General features: G+C 34.1%; 1 protein-coding gene across 15 annotated transcripts in view; it reads left to right on the top strand.

Moving 5' to 3' along the window:
• The window catches only part of KNTC1 (kinetochore associated 1), a 172,055-nt gene that overhangs the window by 94,443 nt on the left and 56,711 nt on the right, over positions 1-20,901 (top strand). For 12 of the 15 annotated variants that reach the window (XR_013175534.1, XM_077159714.1, XM_077159713.1 and 9 more), the window contains 15 exons: positions 2,370-2,540; positions 7,318-7,438; positions 9,243-9,358; positions 10,181-10,259; positions 11,219-11,296; positions 12,117-12,151; positions 12,298-12,408; positions 13,636-13,729; positions 14,071-14,123; positions 14,340-14,452; positions 14,821-14,875; positions 15,406-15,504; positions 17,798-17,841; positions 17,929-17,994; positions 18,093-18,168. Coding sequence is in view for 14 of the 15 variants with exons in the window: in XM_077159718.1 (XP_077015833.1) it covers positions 2,370-2,540; positions 7,318-7,438; positions 9,243-9,358; positions 10,181-10,259; positions 11,219-11,296; positions 12,117-12,151; positions 12,298-12,408; positions 13,636-13,729; positions 14,071-14,123; positions 14,340-14,452; positions 14,821-14,875; positions 15,406-15,504; positions 17,798-17,841; positions 17,929-17,994; positions 18,093-18,168 (1,311 nt within the window). In the remaining variant the exon portion in view is untranslated. Of the gene's footprint in view, positions 1-69; positions 287-359; positions 1,583-2,369; positions 2,541-7,317; positions 7,439-9,242; positions 9,359-10,180; positions 10,260-11,218; positions 11,297-12,116; positions 12,152-12,297; positions 12,409-13,635; positions 13,730-14,070; positions 14,124-14,339; positions 14,453-14,820; positions 14,876-15,405; positions 15,505-17,797; positions 17,842-17,928; positions 17,995-18,092; positions 18,169-20,901 lie in introns of those variants that run through there. The other 3 variants (XM_077159716.1, XM_077159715.1, XM_077159717.1) reach the window with 3 other exon arrangements.

Below are 20,901 nucleotides of genomic sequence, written 5' to 3'. Positions count from 1 at the left end.
GGGGCCCAAAATACACCCTTGTATGTGGACTCTTGGGAACGGAATGGGTGGGGCTTAGGGTGGGGCGACTTCCTATTTCGATTCTAAGGGAATCTTGGCCTCCTTCGGTAACCGTAAAAGGGGTTGGGCTTGGGATACTCCCGCCAATTTAAACCTGTGGTATGGACCCTAAAGGGTTTAGGGGCGGTTATGTGAGTTAGGAAGAGGGGCGAGCTGTCTGAGTGGTTCTTTTAGTTTCTTCAATTGCAGGTGAGGAGCTGCTATACGGAGCTGGGAGTGGGTTCAGGTAAAAATTTCAGCGTTCTCAGCACAGTTCGGGATGCTTTCTATTCAAGATGGTGGCGGGAGTGAGGTTGGAATCGGTTCTTGCTAGCAGTTGTGTCCACCTGAGAGCGTTTAAGTGTGGAGGCCTAACTGACGCAGTTTTATCTTACTTATTATCTCATATTCGTAAATGTGTTCTCCACGCAGCAGCTAGAGTGATCTCAAATATTAATTAAACCATGTCACCAATCTACTTGGTACCCTCCCCGCTTTGCACTGCATTCTTGAACTCGCCTTTTCTTTTGGCCCCACCTTCTCCCTCTCTATTTTCCGCTCTCACTTTGGCAGGATAGCCTCGCCAGATTCGTTGCAGCTTCTGAGACTTTGCACCGATTGCTCTATCTGATTCTTGCCTCTGAGCTTTAACATGATTGGGTTCTTGTGATTCAGGTTTTAGTTGAGATGTCATCTCCATTCCTTCCTAAGTATAAATCCATCTTAAGCCGGCTCCCCCTCCCCCATTTACTCATCTGAGTGTTGTTTCCTTCAAAACATTTGGCGTAGTTTGCGATTATTTGAGCATTTACTGTTTCATTCGTAGGGAGGCAGTATAACAGTTGCTAAGAAGCAGATGTGGATTTAAAGTTTTGTGTGGCTACATCTACTTTATAGGTGATTTTGGCCGTTTATTTAATCCTTGACTCATTTTCCTCAACCGTAAAATGGGTCGTTGTGAGAATTAAATGAGTAAAGTTTTCAAAACTGCTTGACACGCAAGAAACTGAATATGTGCCAACTGTTTTGTTTTTGTCTGTCTTTCCCTCAAGAATATAAACTTCGTAATGGGAAAGATGTTTTCAGTCTTGTTCATAGTTGTATTCCCAGCTCCTAAATGAGTGTCTGGAACACTGTAGGGATCCAGTAAACATTTGTTGAATGAATGAATGTGCAGCCCTGGCTGGAAAGTTGATAATGTTTACTGATATGGGAAACCGAGGCCCTTAAAGGTTTTAACTCCAACCTGTTTCTTCTGTCTTAAGTTCTTCCCAACTCTCACTGAAACAGCAGCCACTTAGAATCATTCTGTATTCTCTTGAAAGGTTTTATTTCTATACCCTTACTTATATTCTTCTAGTAAGAACTCTTTTTCCTCTATTTAAAAAGGTCCTACGACCTTAAGTTCCTCAGTCCAAATGTTACCTGCTTCCACCACTAATAATAAATTTGCCAGCACTTCAGTTGAGTGCTTGCCAATGCTTGCCGTGAACCAAGCATTGTTCTAAGTGTGAACATGTAAAACTTGTAATAACCCTTTCAGGTAGGTACAATTATATTCCTATTTTATAGATTAGGGAATGGAGTTACAGAAAGATTAAGTTGTTTGGCTAAGAACAACTGTCTAGTAAATGTGAAAGAGCACCAATACTGTTAGCAGTTATCAAAACAATTGTAATTATTTGCTTATTGTTCCCTACCAGACTTGATACAGGGATTCTGTTTCATGTTAGCATTCTATTCCCACCCAGACCCTAGCTAATACGCGTTCTATCAATCTTTGCTGATGAAATGGTTAAATGACTTTCCCAAGGTTGCAAATGTTTTGGTCGAATCAGAGACCTAATCCAACTTTTTCCTCCCTTTATCATTTTCATGTATTGTATAACAATACTGTGGAAACATTAATGAACTTTTTTTAAATCTGAAATCTAGTCGCCCTGAGATTCCTAAATAGTCTGACTTCAGAACTTGCACTCTTGCTATACTGGTTTAAAGATTTATTTCAAATGAAAATTTGCTGTTACTTCAAGCTAGACAAAGTACTAGAAGCCCTAGGACACACTGGTAAGATCATAATTTTTTGTTTGAGTGCTTAAACCAATATGTTGTTCTAGGGTATAATCATAGCCCTAGTTTAGTTTATTGGTCTGAAGTTTCAAGCAACCACAGCAATAACATGAAGAGAAAGAGGTCTTTATATGTTGATACCGTTTTTATTACCGTCTCTCCCCCCGACTCCCGGTGTGTATGTAATGCTTTTCATTTCCCAAGGAAGTATATTCTGTACAATGAGATAATTTGCTTTCTAATTTTACGTGTTGTCACAGAGAGGACAGTTGCTCCTGACTCAGGAAGACGATCTTGGAAACATGTGGAATGATATTGAGCTTCTAACAAATGATGATACAGGAAGTGGGTCCCTAAGTGTTGGTTTAAGAAAAGAACATGGAACGGCTTTATATCAAGTAGACCTGCTAGTGAAGATCTCCTCTGAAAAGGTAGTGATTCTGATGCTATTTCAGTCCCCAGATTTTTATTGAGCACCTAGTAGACCTAGAAGCCACACAGAAAATGTTTTGTGAATGAATATAGCACTTTATTAGGGGATCAAGGTTCAGAACGAAATTTCAAGATTTCCTTCTGAATTCCCCCTGTATCATCCTAAGTTTGCTATTTCTAAAACAGAATTTTTCGTATCTCCCCTTGAGACATTTAGAACATACACAGTCTATAAAATGATACGATGAATACCCTCCACCAGTTTAGGAAATAAGAACATTAGTGATAGAGTTGAAGTTGCTGGGGGTCCCTCCCTGATCCCATGTTCCTCTCGTGTCCCACCTCAGAATTAAGCATCCTACTGAATTTGAGGTTTATCATTTTCATGCATTTCTTTATATGTTTAACTTTCTTCTTTTAAACAGTAGTTAGGCCATTCTTGCTCAATGCTTGAAATCTTACTCTTTGCTTTCTATAAAATGCATTATTGTTAGTTTTTTGTGTTAGATTTTTCTTTACAGTGATTTGTTTCTGATGAAATATAGATGATATTGGTAGACAAAGATTTTGTAGAAAAGGTACAAAATCTAACTGATTAGTTATGTTAATATAGCTCAGGGTACTGGTATTTCCCTTAGAATGTCAATGTAATTTGTTAATTCTGTAATTTAGAAAAAAATTTTAAAGAAATAAAGAAAGAAACCAAATATTAGAAACAAAACATAATTTGTGTCTTCCGGGGCTTGAAAGACAGGACATCCTAGGGAGCCCTACTTATGAAGTGCCTCAAATGTAGGATTTTGACTTCTTTTCAAATGATGTTCCAAATCCATTCAAAGAAGCTGGCTGATAGGATTTATTTATTTTAATGTTTTATTGTAAAATATAGCATTTGTATAAAGCAAAGAAAGTAAAAAACAATAATTTTCAAAACACATTTCAAGAAGCAGCTATAGGACAAATCTCAGAATTTGTCATGTACTACCATTCCATCACCTCAGATTTTTCCTTCTATCTGCTCCAAAACACTGGAGGCTAGAAGGGATATTAATATTGTGATTGAGCAGCCATACTCATTTGTTAAATCCCATTTTCTCTGTTATACTTCTCCTTTTATCCATCTCCCATTCTATAGGGATCTTAGGGAAATACCCATTCCAACGCTTTCATGCTGAGAAGGGGTGTCCACACTGAAGGATAGGGGGATGCAATCACTTGATAAACCTGAAGAGGCTGGTCTCTCTGGATTTCAGGATTTTTTGACCAGTAGTCTTCTGCGACCTATATGTCCAGGAAGGCAGACCTAATGCATGAAACCTTTAAGAGTCTCCGTTCAAGCCCTAGGTGTTAAGAATCAACAGGAATGATGTTGATCGGGGTTCAGCAAACTATGACCATTAGCCCTATCTAACTACCTGTTAACTATCGGCCATAGCATGCATTTTTAGTTTCCCCGTATATCCCTATACCATTGACTCCTTGTCAACTATCGAACCATTGAAATGATTCTTATAAGAACTTATTTATAATTGTGAATTTAATCATTGGGATACATGGCACTATACATTCCCTTTCAGTCATATTCGCCTTCAATATGGCAATGTTACTTATAAACCTGCTAATTAGTTATCATCACTTCCATCCATTCCCTTCCATTTAGATTCAACCTCATTGGAGAGCTTTTCCTGTCTCTAGCTTCTGTGTGTCTCTAGGTCTGCTATATTCTACAGTGTAACCTCTGAGATTACCTTTACCAGAGTCTTAATAACAAAATCATGCAGTAGATGTCCTTTTGTGTCTGACTTATTTCATTCAGCATTATGTCCTCAAGGTTCATCCATGTTGTCATATGTTTTCAGACTTCATTTTGTCTTACCTTGCATAATATTCCATCATATGTATATACCACATTTTGTTTATCCACTCTTCTGTTAATGGGCACTGGATTGTTTCCATCTTTTGGCAATTGTGAATAGTACCATTTTGAACATTGGTGTGCAAATGTCTGTTCATATCACTGCCCTCAGCTCTTCTGGATATATACTGAGTATTGGTATTGCTGGGTCATACGGCAATTCAATATTTAGTTTTCTGAAGACTTGCCACACTGTTGTCCACAGCAGCTGCACCATTATACATTCCTACCAGCGGTGAATAGGTGTTCCAATTTCTGCACATCCTCTCCAAACTTTTTAATTTCCTATTTGTTTAATAGCAATTATTCTTATAGGTGTGAGATGATATCTCATAGTCATCTTAATTTGCATCTCCCTTATACCCAGTGAAGTTGAGCAGCTCTTTACGTGCTTTTTGGCTGTCTGTATTTGCTCTTCAAAAAAATGTCTATTCATATCTCCTGCCCATTTTATAATTGGGTTGTTTCTTTTCTGTTGAGCTGTATAATTTCTTTATGTACACAGGATATCAAGCCTCTGTCTGCTATATGGTTTCCAAATATTTTTTCCCATTGAGTTGGCTGCCTTTTCACCTTTTTAAAAAAGTCCTTTGAGGGACAGAAGCTCTTGATCTTAAGGAGTTCCCATTTGTCTATTTTTTTCCTTCCATTGTTTATGCTTTAGAGGTAAAGTTTAAGAAGCTACCACCTATTACTAGATCTTGAAGATGTTTCCCTGCATTTTCTTCTAGAAGTTTTATCTACTGGCTCTTACATTTAGGTCTTTAATCCATTTTAAATTAATTAATTTTTGTGTAGGGTGTAAGGTAGGGATCGTCTTTCATTCTTTTGGCTTTTGAAATCCTTATTTTCCCATGCTCATTTATTGAAAAGACTATTCTGTCCCAATTCAGTGAATTTGGGGGCCTTATCGAAGATCAAATGTCCATAAATTTGGTTGGCTGATAGGATTTTAAAAAATGTTTATTCAGCTTTAAACTTGCATCTTGTCAGACTGTACTGCCTTTAATATACCATGAATCACAGGGTTTATAAAAATATCGATCATTTTAAGAATAGCAAAAATAAATTGCCTTGTTACTATTTGATATTAAATATTTGCTAAAGACAAACATTTAAAATATACCACACATTTTATAATGAGAATGTGTGCTTTCTTTATTTTTTTAATATTATCAGGAGCCTTAGAATACTTAACCATGTGAGTCAGTACATTCTAAATACCAAATGCATAGTACAGACAGTAAATGCAATAGGCGTTTAGAGGATTGAGAGCTCATTGTGGACAGGGGCAAATTAAGGAGCACTTCATAAAGAGACTGACACATGGACATAAAAAGAGGGGGGAAGAGCAGTCCAAGAGATGCAACGGTGTGGGTAGATCCCTAGAACATTCAGCATTCTTTGCAATGCTGTGTTGTTACTTTACTTTTTTGCTAATTGAAGAAGCAAGTTAAAAAAAGTATGTCTTCAGAATGTGGGCGAATTATCAAGAATTACATCTAGAGAAGGTGACTCTTAAACCAGGCATAAAATGAAGTGATTAGCTTAGTTTATAAGGGAACTTACTGAGTATCAACCATGTGCCAGTCTCTCTTCTAAGCCCTTTACCCTTTACATGAATTAACTCACTTAATTTCTGTACAAGCCGTCTTCGTAGGTATTATTATTTCTGTTTTACAGAGGAGTCAGTAGAGGCATGTGCACAGGAGCACTCAGCTGATAAATGACTGAACATTCCCAACCGCTAAAGCTGTCCAGCTGCTTCAAGAGAGATATGTGAGGGAAGCCTTAACCAACAGAGCTGAAAACTGGAGGCCCACATTTGGCTTGCATAGGGTTTAAAAAATATATATTGACTTAGATGCCAATATTTAAAAATCAGAGCATTTCCCGTAAAGATCCAGCATTTCTTGATAAATTAGAAGATATGACTATTTCCTGGTTCATAACTACAGGGCTTTAATTTGGGTGGTATTAAGTACATTCTGTTTTCTAGTTTATACAGGGCGTGTACTCTCCAGTTCATAATTCACCACAGTCTACCTCACTATGGTAAACAAGACACTGAGACTTTGTGTCAGTCTTGCTTCATTCATTTATATTTATGCCTGGTTCCTATAGGCATAAGATCAACCTTTAAGAAACAAAGGCTTATACTTGGAAATCATTTGTACTTTCCTAGCCATTCTGCACTATTTCCCTACTTATGATCCTGGATGGATTAGATATATGCATTAAAGAAATAAGGCCTATCGTTAAGTTTTAAGCTAGGGTGCTTCAGACTATGAGGATGCTTTTTTTGTTTTGTTTTTTAACTTTAAATTTTTTTTTAACATAACAACATACAAACATGAACATTCTTACTATATGATCATTCAATTCTTGGTATATGATCAAAATTCACAATATCATCAATAGTTGTATATTCATCACAATGATCACTGTCTTAGAACATTTGCATCAATTCAGAAAAAGGGTTAGGGTTAGGATTAATAAACTTAATAAAAAGGAAAAAGAAAAAACTCGTACATAGTATACGCCTTACCCCTCCCTCTCATTGACTGCTAGTATTTCCATCTACCCAATACATTTTAGCCTTTGTTTCCCCTATTTTTTTCTATACCCCTTACCACTCCCTTTCATTGATCACTAGTATTTCAGTCTGCTGAATTTATTTTAACATTTGTTCCCCCTATTATTTATTTATTTTTAATCCATATATTTTACTCATCTGTCCATATCATAGATAAAAGGAACATCAGACACATGGTTTTCACAAAATGATGATGCTATGGATAAGTATTATTTAAACTTCTGTTCAAAGGTTTTAATTTTATTCATATTTTCCCTTGCCACAGGCCTCATTAAGTCCAAAGATCCAAGCATATAGCTTAAGTGATGGGTTTATTATTGTAGCAGACCAATCAGTGATACTGCTTGACAGTATTTGCAGATCGCTTCAGTTGCATCTTATATTTGGTAAGTCTTTAAAGCAAAGAAAGAAAAGAAGTTGGAAGTCACACATATCTTGCAAATGAATTACCAATTTGTAACTTGCCCCTTCCCCCCTTTCTGAGAGTCAACATTGGACTGAATTCAAGACACTCTTATGTGCCTATTTTGTGCTGTGCACAAGTCTGAAAGGATACTGAGATGATCCCTTCTCTCAATCTAAAATGTACATGTAAAGTACATGTAAAGCAACAATTTAGATCACTTGTGTTTTTTAAAATTTGTCTTAGAAGACTGTAGAAAATAGTTAAACCCATTTGTATTCATGTTCCTGAATCTTAAACGTAATTTAAATACCATCAACAGATATTTTACCATTTTTAGAATGTGTGGCGCTGAATAGCATTTTGGGGGATCTTTTATTGCTGTCACATATTCACAAGTCCTTGAACAATGCTTGGCATTGAAGTACTCAGTAAAATATTTGTTGACTGAACAAATGTCAATCAAATTCTTTTTGAACTTTTATCAAACTTTTTTGAAATATTCAGAAGCTTGACTAGTTGACTTTTTATTTTTTATTTTTTTAAATGTCAAAAAACCCCAAACACAAACATTTGTAATTTTTTATCATTCCGTTCTACATATATAATCAGTAATTCACACATATCATCACACAGTTACATATTCATCATCATGATCATTTCTAGGAACATTCGCATCTATTCAGAAAAATAAATAAAAAGAAAACAGAAAAAAATTCATACATACCATACCCCCCACCTCTCTCTCTCACCAGTCACCAGCATTTCACTCTAAATTTATTTTAACATTTGTTCCCCCTATTATTCATCTTTATTCCATATGTTTCACTCATCTGTTGATAGGGTAGATAAAAGGAGCCTCAGACACAAGATTTTCACAGTCGCACAGTCACATTGTGAAAGCTATATCATTACACAATCATCTTCAAGAAACATGGCTACTGGAACACAACTCCACATTTTCAGGCAGTTCTCTCCAGCCTCTCCACTACATCTTGACTAACAAGATGATATCTATTTAATGCGTACGAATAACCTCCAGGATAACCTCTCTACTCTGTTTGGAATCTCAGCCATTGACACTTACTTTGTCTCATTTCGCTCTTCCCCTTTTTGGTCGAGAAGGTTTTCTCAATCCCCTGATGCTGAGTCTGGCGCTCATTCTAGGGTTTTTCTCAATCCCTTGATGCTGAGTCCCAGCTCATTCCGGGATTTCTGTCCCATGTTGCCAGGAAGGTCCACACCCCTGGGAGTCATGTCCCACATAGACAGGGGGAGGGTGATGAGTTTGCTTGTTGTGTTGGCTGGAGAGAGAGGCCACATCTGAGCAACAAAAGAGGCTCTCTTAGGGGTGACTCTTAGGCCTAATTTTAAGTAGGTTTGACCTATCCTTTGTGGGGTTACGTTTTATATGAACAAACCCCAAGATCGGAGGCTCAGCCTATATAGCTTTGTTGTCCTCACTGCTTGTGAAAATATCAAGAATTCAACTTGGGGAAGTTGAATTTTCCCCCTTTCTCACCATTCCCCGAAGGGGACTTTGCAAATACTTTTATATTCACTGTTCAAATCACTCTGAGATTTATTGGGGCATCACTGTGGACCAACTCACAAAATCTCATGTCCTACTCAAGGTTCCATGTACTTATGGTGTTCAATTAAGCTGTCTACATAAGTTATGTTAGGAAATGCACTTTGACTAGTTGACTTTTAATGGCTGCATTTTTTTTTGAAATAAAAGTAAGTATTTTTTAACGAAGCCTGTAACTTTGATTTAAAATTTTCAGATACTCAAGTGGACGTTGTTGGCCTATGTCAGGAAGGAAAATTTCTTTTGGTTGGTGAGAGAAATGGCGATTTACATCTTATTCATGTAACAACAAAGCAAACATTACTCACTAATGTAAGAATTTGTCATATTTTTTCATTTTCATCCTAAGTTCTAAATAATGTCTTAGAAAACTAAAATTCCAGCAAACCATTACTTAATTGATATTTTAAGTTAATGTTTCTAACATTAAATTAAAGAATCATTCCTTGGAAACATTAAATAAGTGCAATATTGAAAAGGATACCTTTGAAGGTATTCTTAGAGTGCTTTAAAATATTTTCATTTTAAAACTAAAATGTTTGGTATATAGGCAGAATTATTGCTAAAAATAATTGCTAGAAATGAATGTGAGTATAGCTCAAAGAGGAAGACGAGGGTCATGTATGTCACCAGAAGGAAAGAGGATAAAAACTAGGACTGTATAACTTAGTGAAACCTAAAGTGAGCAATGATGGTGGCTAATTATACAAATAGAGGAAAGTTTTTACATGAGCTAGAACAAAATGTGTATCAGTATTACAAGGTGTCAATAATGGGGAAAAATATAGTTACTGCCAACTAAGGGCTATAGTTAAAAGTAACACTGTAATATTCTTTCATTAATTGTAACAAAGACACTATACCAAAGGCAAATGTCAGTAATAGTGGGATATAAGGGACAGGTATGAGATTTTTTTCCTGCAACAAATGGGAACGTTCTCAAGTTGATTGTGGTGGCGAACGTGTAACTGTGATTTTATTAGGAACCATTGATTGTACATTTAGGATGGATTGTATGGTGTGTGAATAAACTGTTTTTTAAAAAAAAATTGACAGCTCTAAGGTTTAAAGAATATAGTTCTTGATGCTTTTTTCTGAAATTAACCTTATCATTTGAAATCAATTTGCAATTAGGCTTTTGTTCAGAAAGCTAGTGATGAAAATCAGTGTACTTATCGGAATCTTATTATTGAGAAAGATGGTTCAAATAAAGGTGAGTTTTCTTGAATTTTTCTTGTTCGACCTCTAACTAATACCCAATCAAAAATTCAAATTTACGGTTCTTAACATATTGTATAAATTCTTTGTTATGCTACCTACACAGTATATTTTCTGTTGATGCAGTAAATATTGTGGTACATAGCAAGTTTTTAATTTTAGCTCTTTTCAGAGTTTTAAATATTTTTCTTTTCTAAATATAATATTCTGATCTAATTTTTAAAGTTTTGAGAATCCTTGGATTGGATTATTGAGGAGGCATTGCATTCTTTTAAAATGTTTTTGTGGGTTTCAGCATATTTATCATATTTTGATTTCATCAAATGATTACTGAACCTTTATTTATTTTAATATACGTGAGATTTTTTTAATTTTCTGGCAAGTGAATTTTAGTTTTTTTATAAAAGTTCCAAAGAAGCTGATATTGTTTTTGCACATAACTTACCATTTCTTTGTAAATAATCTTTATCAGTGTAGTTACTAGATTATTTGATGATTTAAAATTTAAATGAACAGATTAGCATATATATATATAAAATTTAAATTATATTTTATTATTTTTATTTATTATTTAAATTTATTATTTAAATTTGTATTGTGATAACATAAATACCACAGAATTCCCCACTTTAACCACTTTTATGTTTACAATTCTGTGTCAGCATATCTTTTTGAGGGACATGATTTAACCATGACTCCCCGTGCTTCCTTTCCACTGAAGTGGATCCCTTAAAACATCTTGTACCCCAAGATGCTCAGCCTCACCTTTTTGCTTCTGGAGAATTCTGTATGGATGCTTTATGACCTGTAGCTTGGGGTGGGCAGCGCCCCTACCACACACATACACCCTTGGGGTTCCAAGATTGACATGTTTTAAGCTAGTTCCAGATACTGATTTAAATTTTATATTCGTGTTAGTTTTTAGAGTAACTCACTTTGATTTGGTTTTAATAGGTGCCTATTATATGCTGCTTCTTACAAACAATGGATTTTTTTATATTACAAACCTTGAGCTTGTAAAAATACAGCAAGGTAAGTAATGTATTGTTTTATTATTGATTTGCTGCAATACTTCTTATTACTTCTCCAGATAAATTTTAAAAATATTCTCTTTAAAAATATTATTTTAATTGAATTGCTTTCTATGATAGTGAGTGTATTTTTAAGTATTCAGTATATATTTACTCTCCACTATTAGGGCTGTAACAAAATCTGGAGAAATATAAGTTGTTTATAGTCTTCAAGGGGTTTATAGCTTAGTTAAGGAGACAGTATACACTAGGACTATAATAAATGTTTTTTGATGAAATGAATGAACCTCAAAACTGAAATGACCGTGTAAGTGTAAATAATGCAGAGTAAGTGATATGGACAGTATATCCCTCTGAGCTGAAGAGAATTTCTAGGAGTTGATTTGGAGCATGTATTCAACAGACATTTTTAAAGCATCTGGGGATATGACAATAATAAGATATGTAATTCTCTGTAATTTAATGAAGGAGGTAGAAAAGTAAAAGAGCTGTTCCAGAACAGAGAAGCAAGTCACGAAGACTACAGATCAGGGCTTTAGAGCTTGGACAGGAGTGGAATGATTGGAGGGTGGGAAGGAGAACTTCTTAGTTAGACGAAATGGTAAGGGAAGATACAGAGAAGCACTGTGGGGCTGCAAGGAAAGTCTGGTGGGTACCCTGAATATGAGGCAAAACTGAAAAGTCAGCACTGCTTTATTAATTTCTGGCCAGGGTTCTTTTCACCAGATTTCTATTATTTCACCTTTTTGATACAAAAGGGATGACTTGTATATATTTTTTAGATTAATACTATAAATCCAGCCTTTTTTTCTTTAATGCAGCAATTGAGAATGTAGACTTCAGTGCAGCAAAAAAGGTAACAAAAAACCACCATATTTATCGCTCTCTTTAAACATATTTAATGAAACTGATTGGTTTAAACTGATTTTTGTTAATTTTTCCAAAGAATTTGGACTGTGGAGCACAGAAATATATATAACTGTTATTTTTTTAATTTTGCAGTTGCAAGGACAAATCAAGTCCAGTTTTATTTCTACTGAAAATTATCATTCTCTTGGTTGTCTCAGTCTTGTGGTGGGAGATTTAGCAAGTGAAATCCCTGTGATAATTGGGGTAATTTTTTTTTATTAAATTTTTTTGTTGTTGCCTGAAGTGTTTCTTTATCAAAATGTTAGTTTTTATTAAGTTACAGTTACTTTGTAATATGTTACAGAAACAGGGAAATTATAAAATTAAGGTCATAAATTTAAACCTAAGTTTTAGTTTTGGAAAAAAATATGACATTCATTTTCACTACGCGCTATCTCAAATTTAACATTTCTTTGAATCGTGAATGTAGGCCAGTAAAAAATAAATAACCCACAGTAGAATTAGTAGTACCTGGGACTTTGTGGTCATTAGAAATCATAGATTTTTTTTTAGTTACATTTTTGAAGCTATTTTGAATTAGTTTATGCTTATCACTACTTTAAAATTGTAGTAGTTTTACTCTTGTTATAAAGTGTAAAGAACAAAAAGTATATTGTCTATCAGCTGTAATTTACACTGCTAATTCTACAGTGATTTTTATTTTTATTTTCTTTACCTATATTCATAAATGTTAGAAATGTTAAATTTCATATACAGACTAGTGAAAATTAAGATGTCATATTTTTTCTTATTGAAGATCACAAATCTCTTGAATTTGTGAAATAAGCCAGGTTGAGGATCTCAAGATTAGAGAAATATTCTAATAAAACAGTCTTTAATTTAATCTCAGCCTGATAAGTGATTCTACTTTATTCTTAATCTTGGCTAGCAACCTAATTTTTTAATTTTGCAGTTACAAGGACAAATCAAGTCCAGTTTTATTTCTTCTGAAAATTACACTCTTGGTTGTCTCAGTCTTGTGGTGGGAGATTTATCAAGCAAAATCCCTGTGATAATTAGTTTTGTTGGTAAAATGGAAAACATGGCAAGAATATGGAAAAGCACAACTTGTTCACCACAATTGGAAAAACAACTCAATTGTTTTTTTCAACTATACCTGTATAATATGTAATGTTAAATATTTGTACCATAAACTGAAGGAGGGTTTAATGTTCACCCCCAGGTCTTATATGGTGAGTTGCCTAAAGATGCCTACTCCTTGTTAAGTATTCATGTGACACTCACTGCTTTTTCTGTTCTCTTCTGTTGAAAACAAACCGAGAGAAGAACTAGGAGATCAAAGCTAGCGAGGCTTGCATATATAAATATATCTTGAAATTGGTAATGTGTACAGCTCAGGTGTTTCTTCTTTGAGGAAAGTCTAATCTAAGAACCACATTTGCAATTAATGTACTGTTTTCACTTTCCTAGGGAACTGGTAATTGTGCAGTCTCGAAATGGGAACCAGAGTCTTCCACGAAAGGAATGGCAGTTAAGAATCTTACTGATTCAGAGATAATTAAAGGTAAAATTGGTTAATGGAACTTTTGATAATTATTGATGAGTGTTAATTTTCACATCATTGTATTTAGTTTGACCTGTGATCCAATTAACCACACCATTCTTTGAAATAAGCCCATATAGCCTAACCATTGCTCACATACATAACCTGTTGGAGTTGGATTTTGGGAGGTTTCACATTTTAGTTGTCACCTATACAAAAAAAGAAATAATAGTAAATGAGAATAGGAAATTTTTGTTTAAATGTAGTTCTGCCTTTCCATAAATATATCAGTTTACTATTTAAATATCAGTATGTACAACACTGAAATAATATGCTTAGATATCTTGCTTTCTCTTTTGTAGGTGCAAAGAAGTTCCAGCTGATAGACAATCTACTTTTTGTTCTTGATACAGATGTATGTTTATGATATTTCTCCTTTACTGTTTCATTTGGTAATATATTTAACAATAAAAAGTTGTCAAACTTATGAGGATGTGGTGGGGAAGAGGATCAATCAATTACTATTTTGTATTCTTTGTTTTATTTCAATATGCATATAAAAAACCAAAAACTGAAATGTAAAATTTTAATCATTAAAAAAATATATAAGTGAAATATGTGTCTCTTGCAGAATGTGCTGAGCTTATGGGATATTTATACTCTAATTCCCATATGGAACTGGCCTTCTTTGCATGTGCAAGACTTTCTTCTTACTTCAGAAGCAGACTCTCCATCAGTGGCATGGTATATTATGACACTAGTAGTAATTTTCCATGATGCTAGTAGTAATTTTCCTTCTATTAAAATCAGTTTCTTGTCTGGTTTTGTTGAGATCTTTTATTATGTATTGTGTTCTAAATTATAGAATAATTTGACACGGTAAGGACAAGTAATTGTTTGCCAGATACTTTGGGAACAAATAAGCAGTATGAATTTCCAAGTAATTTTGTTAGAAAGAGTGTTATTCTGCGCCATAAATATGCAAAAATAGAATCTGATGTCTTCTATGTACGTTAATTTTAACTTTTATGCAAGAATATAACTTTGTCTTAGCTTATATCCAGCAATTGGCAAAGTTTATTTGATTAATTAAAGCTTCTTTTCTCTTTTAGGCAAGGGATTACAAATCTCAAATTAGTAGCTCTGACAACTACTACTACTAAGAAGGTATTGGAACATTTTAGTTCCTGTTTGTCTATATTATGCTTTTAGAGAAAAACATTAACTAATTTAAAAGTGGATGTTAAGTAGTGCTTACCACATGTTAGCTTTTAAGTTACACAGACACTTGACAAATCAGAAATAATCCTGGAGAACTATTTATTCTCCTTATAACAAAACTGGACATAAATCTTGGCTCTACATTTTAACAGAGCATTTTAAGAATCAAAAATATCCATATGAACTGTTTTTTGAAGTGACTTTTATAGTTCTTTCACCAAAGAATTAACATTTACCTTAAAGAGATATAGCAGAATGGACTTCAGGTATATGGATTTTCATTTAGCAGATTCAGAAGGTGAGTTAGAACATTTTATCTGCAATATTTAAATCATCCAGTGACAAGTTTATTTATAAAATGATTTTTGCATTTAGCTCTGTACTGAGTGTTTTATCTGTGCCCTTGATAATAAAGTACTGTTTTGTACTTGTGGGTTTATATTAGCATACTAAATTAATTGTCCTATTTTTCTTAGATGAAAAACCTCACAGTTTATTCATTACCTACAATGGAAATGCTATATTCTTTGGAAGTTTCTAGTATTTCTTCACTTGTCCAAACAGGAATTAGTACAGTAAGTTTCTTTATATTTTAAAGTACTTTATTAAAAACACAAAGAACAGTGAGAATAACCAAACTAAGCATTGGTATGACATATTGGGATAACACAGGTTTATAACTGTGTTTATCCGTAGCAGAAGGTAAATATTCTTGCCCAAGATCAGTCTTCATGTAAAAAAAGAGAAAATTAATTAGATGAAACATCGTCAGCTGCTTATTCAATTTCTTTGTATTTCTATAAGAAGTATAGATTGAAAATTAATTGGGAGGCATTGCTTTGGTTGATTGATTAATTACTTTTGATAATCAAATTATTTTAATTTTTTGTTATTAAAAAAGTCCCATTGACAAGAGACAAATAGAAATTTGTTAGAAATAACAAATTGACAAAAGGTTAAGTCCATATTTTACAAAGTACTCAACCAATTACAAAAAGAGAAGCAATCCAGTTATAAAGTGAACACTGGTTATGACCTGGCATATAAATGGGGCAGTATAATTTTAAACAATGCTAACTTTGGTAATTAAAGAAATACAATAAAAAACTATAAAAGAGAGGAATTATGATGACATGCTGAAGTGATACACTTTGTAGATGGAGTGAGCAGCACAAGCCAGGAAATTCAGACATTCTTCTGAAAGTCAAGAAAATTCTTCCCTAGAGCCTCCTGTAGAAATGTAGCCCTGCTAACACCTTGATTTTAGGACTTCTGACTTCCTGAAATATATAATAAAATCAAGTGATTTTAAGCCACCAAAACAAAAAACAAAACCATATCGTTAAGGCCCATCAAAAATAGGAAAAATTATTTGATAATGAATAAAAAAGTAAAGCCAAAAACAAAAAAATAGGAAAAATTGAAACATTTCATGATAATACTCAGCCTGATCAAGGATGTGGGAAATGGGCACTCACATCTTTGTTGTTTCTAGGAAGAATTTGGCAATAGTTATACAAATTAAAAATCCATGACATTAGATTCAGCAATTCTACTGCTAGGAATTTTACCATATAGGTTTATTCACAAAATATATAAAGTGTAAAACTAACCAAAATAATCAATATATCTATCAATAGATGACTGAATAAATTGAGATAACCATTTGATGCATTAAAATGTAGATAAATCTGTATGTGCTGATATGCGCATATTCACATATGAATTATTAAATGAAGGAAAGGCAAATTGTAGAAGAGTCAGGATAGTCTGACTCCTTTTGTAGTTACGTAGAAAGATGGATAGACAAAGATAGATGTTGGTCTGTGCATCTTTTTTTTTCATGCAATTATCAGAATGTTAATTTAGGGGACTTGAATAAGATGGTGAGAAGGTAAGGGACAAGGAACTTTTCATTGTGTTCCCTGAACTGTTTGAATCTTTTTCTGTGTTAGTTATACTAAAATGTGATATCATCAAAGGCTTTCTGAGATTTTAAAATTTGTCCTATAAACTTTTCTACATTACATTGATAATAAGAATTTAAAATCACACACCTGGGCACAGTCCCTAATGATTCTTTATTTTTAAATTATGATATTTAAGAAAAAAGTATTGTCACATTTGCTTTATTTCTTTTTATACATACACAGACACACAAACATATTTTTCTTAACCTTTTGAAGATTACTCACAGAATTCATGACATGTCACCCCTAACTACTTGACATGTATCACCTATTAATAAGTGCTTTCTTCTATAATAGAATTACCACATTGAAAATTTAACATTAAACAATTCTATTATGAAATATACTATCCATATACAAATATTAACCACTTACGCCAGTTACTTTAAAGCTATTTTTTTTTTGCCATATTCCTGGATCCATTCAAGGACCACACAGTACATTTGGTTGTCATGTTGCCATAAACTTTCTTTGTCTTTTAAGACATTGATGTTTTTGAGAATCTGAGTCGTTGCATTTATAAAATGACCCTTTTTTTGGATTGTCTGATTATTGCATCCTGCTTAGATTCACGTTAGGCTCTTTTGGGAAGGATACTGCATAGGTAATGTGCTGTCCTAACAGCATCAGTTTAGAGGCTCATGATGTCCATTTGTCCTGTTATTGGTGTTGTTAAATTTGTTCATTTGGTCAAGGCAGTTTTGCCAGATTTTTCCGTTTTAATTAGTTTATAATCTGTGTGGGAATCTGTTGATACTGTGGGAATATCCTTTACTCTCAACGGTTTTAGAATCCATTAATAGATAATTCTTGCTTGAATCAACTATTATTCTAATAGTTATAAATTTCATTACTTTTATATTTGTATTTTAATCTTTTTGTTTGTTATTGTTGTTAGGATACAATATACCTAATGGAAGGAATTTGCAAAGATGATCCAACGTGAGTCATGTTTTCTTTCATCAGATTTAAATAATAGCTAATATAAAATTTACTTATCATTGTTAAATTACCTTTTTTTTGTTTCAGATTACCTGAAGAATCAGTTTCTGTTTTAGTACTTAGGTGCCTTACAGAAGCTTTACCTGAAAACAGGTAACTTTTTGTTTTTTCTTAAGCCTCACCCCCTAAAGAAAAACTTAAATTCCTTGATTAGTAAATGTTAAACTGAAATTTGTTTTCCAATTTATCAGATTGAGTCGGTTACTTCACAAACGCAGATATGCTGAAGCCGAGAACTTTGCCATTCAATTTGGACTAGATGTTGAGGTAATCATTCCTGTATTCATTTCATTATTGAATAAACATGTCTTTATGTACTAGATGCCAGGGAGCCTGACATATATAATTTAATTGGAATTTAGTGTGATAAAACTTATAATTAAGATATGTCTGAACTATATAGTAGGGATTCCAAGGAGAGAATGATCCATAGCAGGGAGGAAGGACTTCATCGAGGAGGTAACTCTTATGTCAAGTCTTAAAGGTGGTGTTTCAGGAATTCCAGGGAGAGAAAGGGAGTTTTCAGTATAAGGACAGCATCGATAAAGTGAGGGAGGCTTCTGATGCTTCCAGGAACTCCTAGTAATTAGGTAGGAACAGTGTGTAGGTCATATGAGTAAAGGAGCAGATGGAGATGACAGTGGAGAAGTATTGCTCAGATCCCATTGAGCCTTGTATGTATTGCAAAGGATTGAGATTTTATTCTGTAGGTAATGGGGAGCCATGAAAATTTTAAGCAGGAGAGTATCTTGATTAAGATGTTATTTTGGAAAAATGGAGAATTGTTTGGAAGAGAGCAAGCTTGGAGGTGAGAAGACCAATGGGAGATGAAAATGAAGCAGACTTATTGGAGACTGCATTCGTTAGGGTTCTCTAGAGAAACAGAATCAACAGGACATTTCCATAAATATAAAATTTATAAAAGTGTCTCACATAACCCTGGGAACGTAGAGTCCAAAATCTGTAGGGCAGGCTGTGAAGCTGACAACTCAGATGAAGGGTCTGAAAAGACTCCACAGGAGAGGCCCACTGGCCGAAGCAGGAAGAGACACTGTCTCTCCTGAATCCTCCTTAAAAGCCTTCCATTGATTAGATTAGACATCACTCATTGTAGAAGGCACTCCCCTTGGCTGATTACAAATGGAATCAGCAGTGGATGCAGCTGACATGATCGTGTTCTAATTCTATGAAATTCCTCCTAGCAACAGACAGGCTAGCACTTGCTGAACCAGACAAACAGGTTGACACTTGAACTTGCCCATGACAGAAACCTGAACTAGCATAGTGAAGTGATGATGTCCAAGAGGGAGGGTCTGTCAAGAGAGGCAGATAGGAGGAAGAATCTGTGGGATTTAGCACCCAAATGGATGGAGGGGCCGAGAGAATTTAGGTTGACTGACAGGATTCTGGCCTGCATACTAGTTGAATGGTAACGACATTACCTGAACGAGGAATATGTGTGGAAAAGCAACTTAGTCAGAAAAGATGGGTTGTATTTATAGAAATTTGAAGGCTCTGTGATAAAATAAGGATGTCAAGTAGGAAGATGGGAAGTGATCTGAGCTGGGTATAGTGGGAGGTTAAATCAGGGGAATCCTTACAGAGTAAGAAGAGATCTGAGGACAAGTCGAAGGGATGCCAACGTAAAGGCAGTAGAGGAAGAAGAACCTTAAAAACATATTTGGGAAAAAACAAAGGAGAAAAGCCACAGGAGTATATGATTATAGAAGCCATGGAAGAAGATACTTTTTAGAAGTGAGAGTGATCAGCAGTTTCAAATACTGTGGAAAGGATGAAATATAAAAGCGGAAAGATGTCTTATGGATTTGACATTGAGGAGGTCATGGATATTCCTTGAAAAATCAGTTTCCTCTGATGTATTGAGTAAAAATCCAGATTGTAGTTTATTAAAGAATGAATATTTCCTAAATAGGTGATGGGTACCTAATGTGTGTTGTTTTAAAAATAAAACGTTTTAAAACATGCAAAATAATTCTTTGTATTGTTAAGAAAAGTATATGAGTAAAGGAATAAAGAAATTAATAGAATGATAAGCACCAAATTCAGAATTATTCAGGATATCTCTGGTTGGGAGAGGGAGGATGATATATTAGAAAAAGAGATAAAAGGGACTTTAAATTATATTTAGTAATGTACCTTATTTCTTAAATTTGGTGATGAGTAATGAGTATTTGCTATATTATTACCTTTTCAAACATCTGAAATATTTCATAATAATTTGTTTTTTAAAAAGAATGAATGGAAGAATAAAATAAGAAAACCAGTGAAGGAGATGACAGGAGTGGAGAGACAGAAATAGATAAATTTTATTCTCTTAAATTTTATAGCTTTCAGAACCAGAGAACCCATGTCCAAATTGATATTTTATCCATGGGAAGAAGAATCTGAAATTTTGGGTATTTCTGACTTGTGCTGTATTTAGAATGACATGAAGCAAAATTGTGCATTCATCTTTTAAAAACCAACTCCATCTCTTATGAACTGCATAATTTCACACGCTTTAGATAACCTCTCCTCACTCTCAATGTTCTCATTTGTGAAATAAGGATATTAGTACTTACCCCATAGAATTATGGAGAGTTTAAATGCTTACTTCTTAGGTGTTAAATAAGATAGTTACCAGATAAAGGCAGTTGATTTTTGTCCATACGCTCAAATGACCAATTCCTGAGATACAGGAGTTTCAGAGAGAAAAAGTTTATTATTAGACACATAGAGAAGACCAGATTGCCTATCGGCCTAAAAATCTGTCTCTCCAAACTGCAGTAACTCTGAAAGTTTTATAGCATCAAAAAATATGCAGGTTTTAGAATAATGAGCATGATGACCCAGATGATATAATTGGAGGTGATTTAATTATTGGGCATGCACAGACTGATTACATACTTAGTCACAGAATGTATGGAAGAAATGGCAACCTTAATATGATGATGGGCATGATTTTTAGATGACTTACAGGTTAAAGTCTAAGCTACTGCA

This window comes from Tamandua tetradactyla, chromosome 5 (assembly GCF_023851605.1).
Source record: "Tamandua tetradactyla isolate mTamTet1 chromosome 5, mTamTet1.pri, whole genome shotgun sequence".
In the NCBI taxonomy this organism is placed as follows: Eukaryota; Metazoa; Chordata; class Mammalia; order Pilosa; family Myrmecophagidae; genus Tamandua; species Tamandua tetradactyla.
This window is presented reverse-complemented; position numbering and strand designations above follow the sequence as displayed.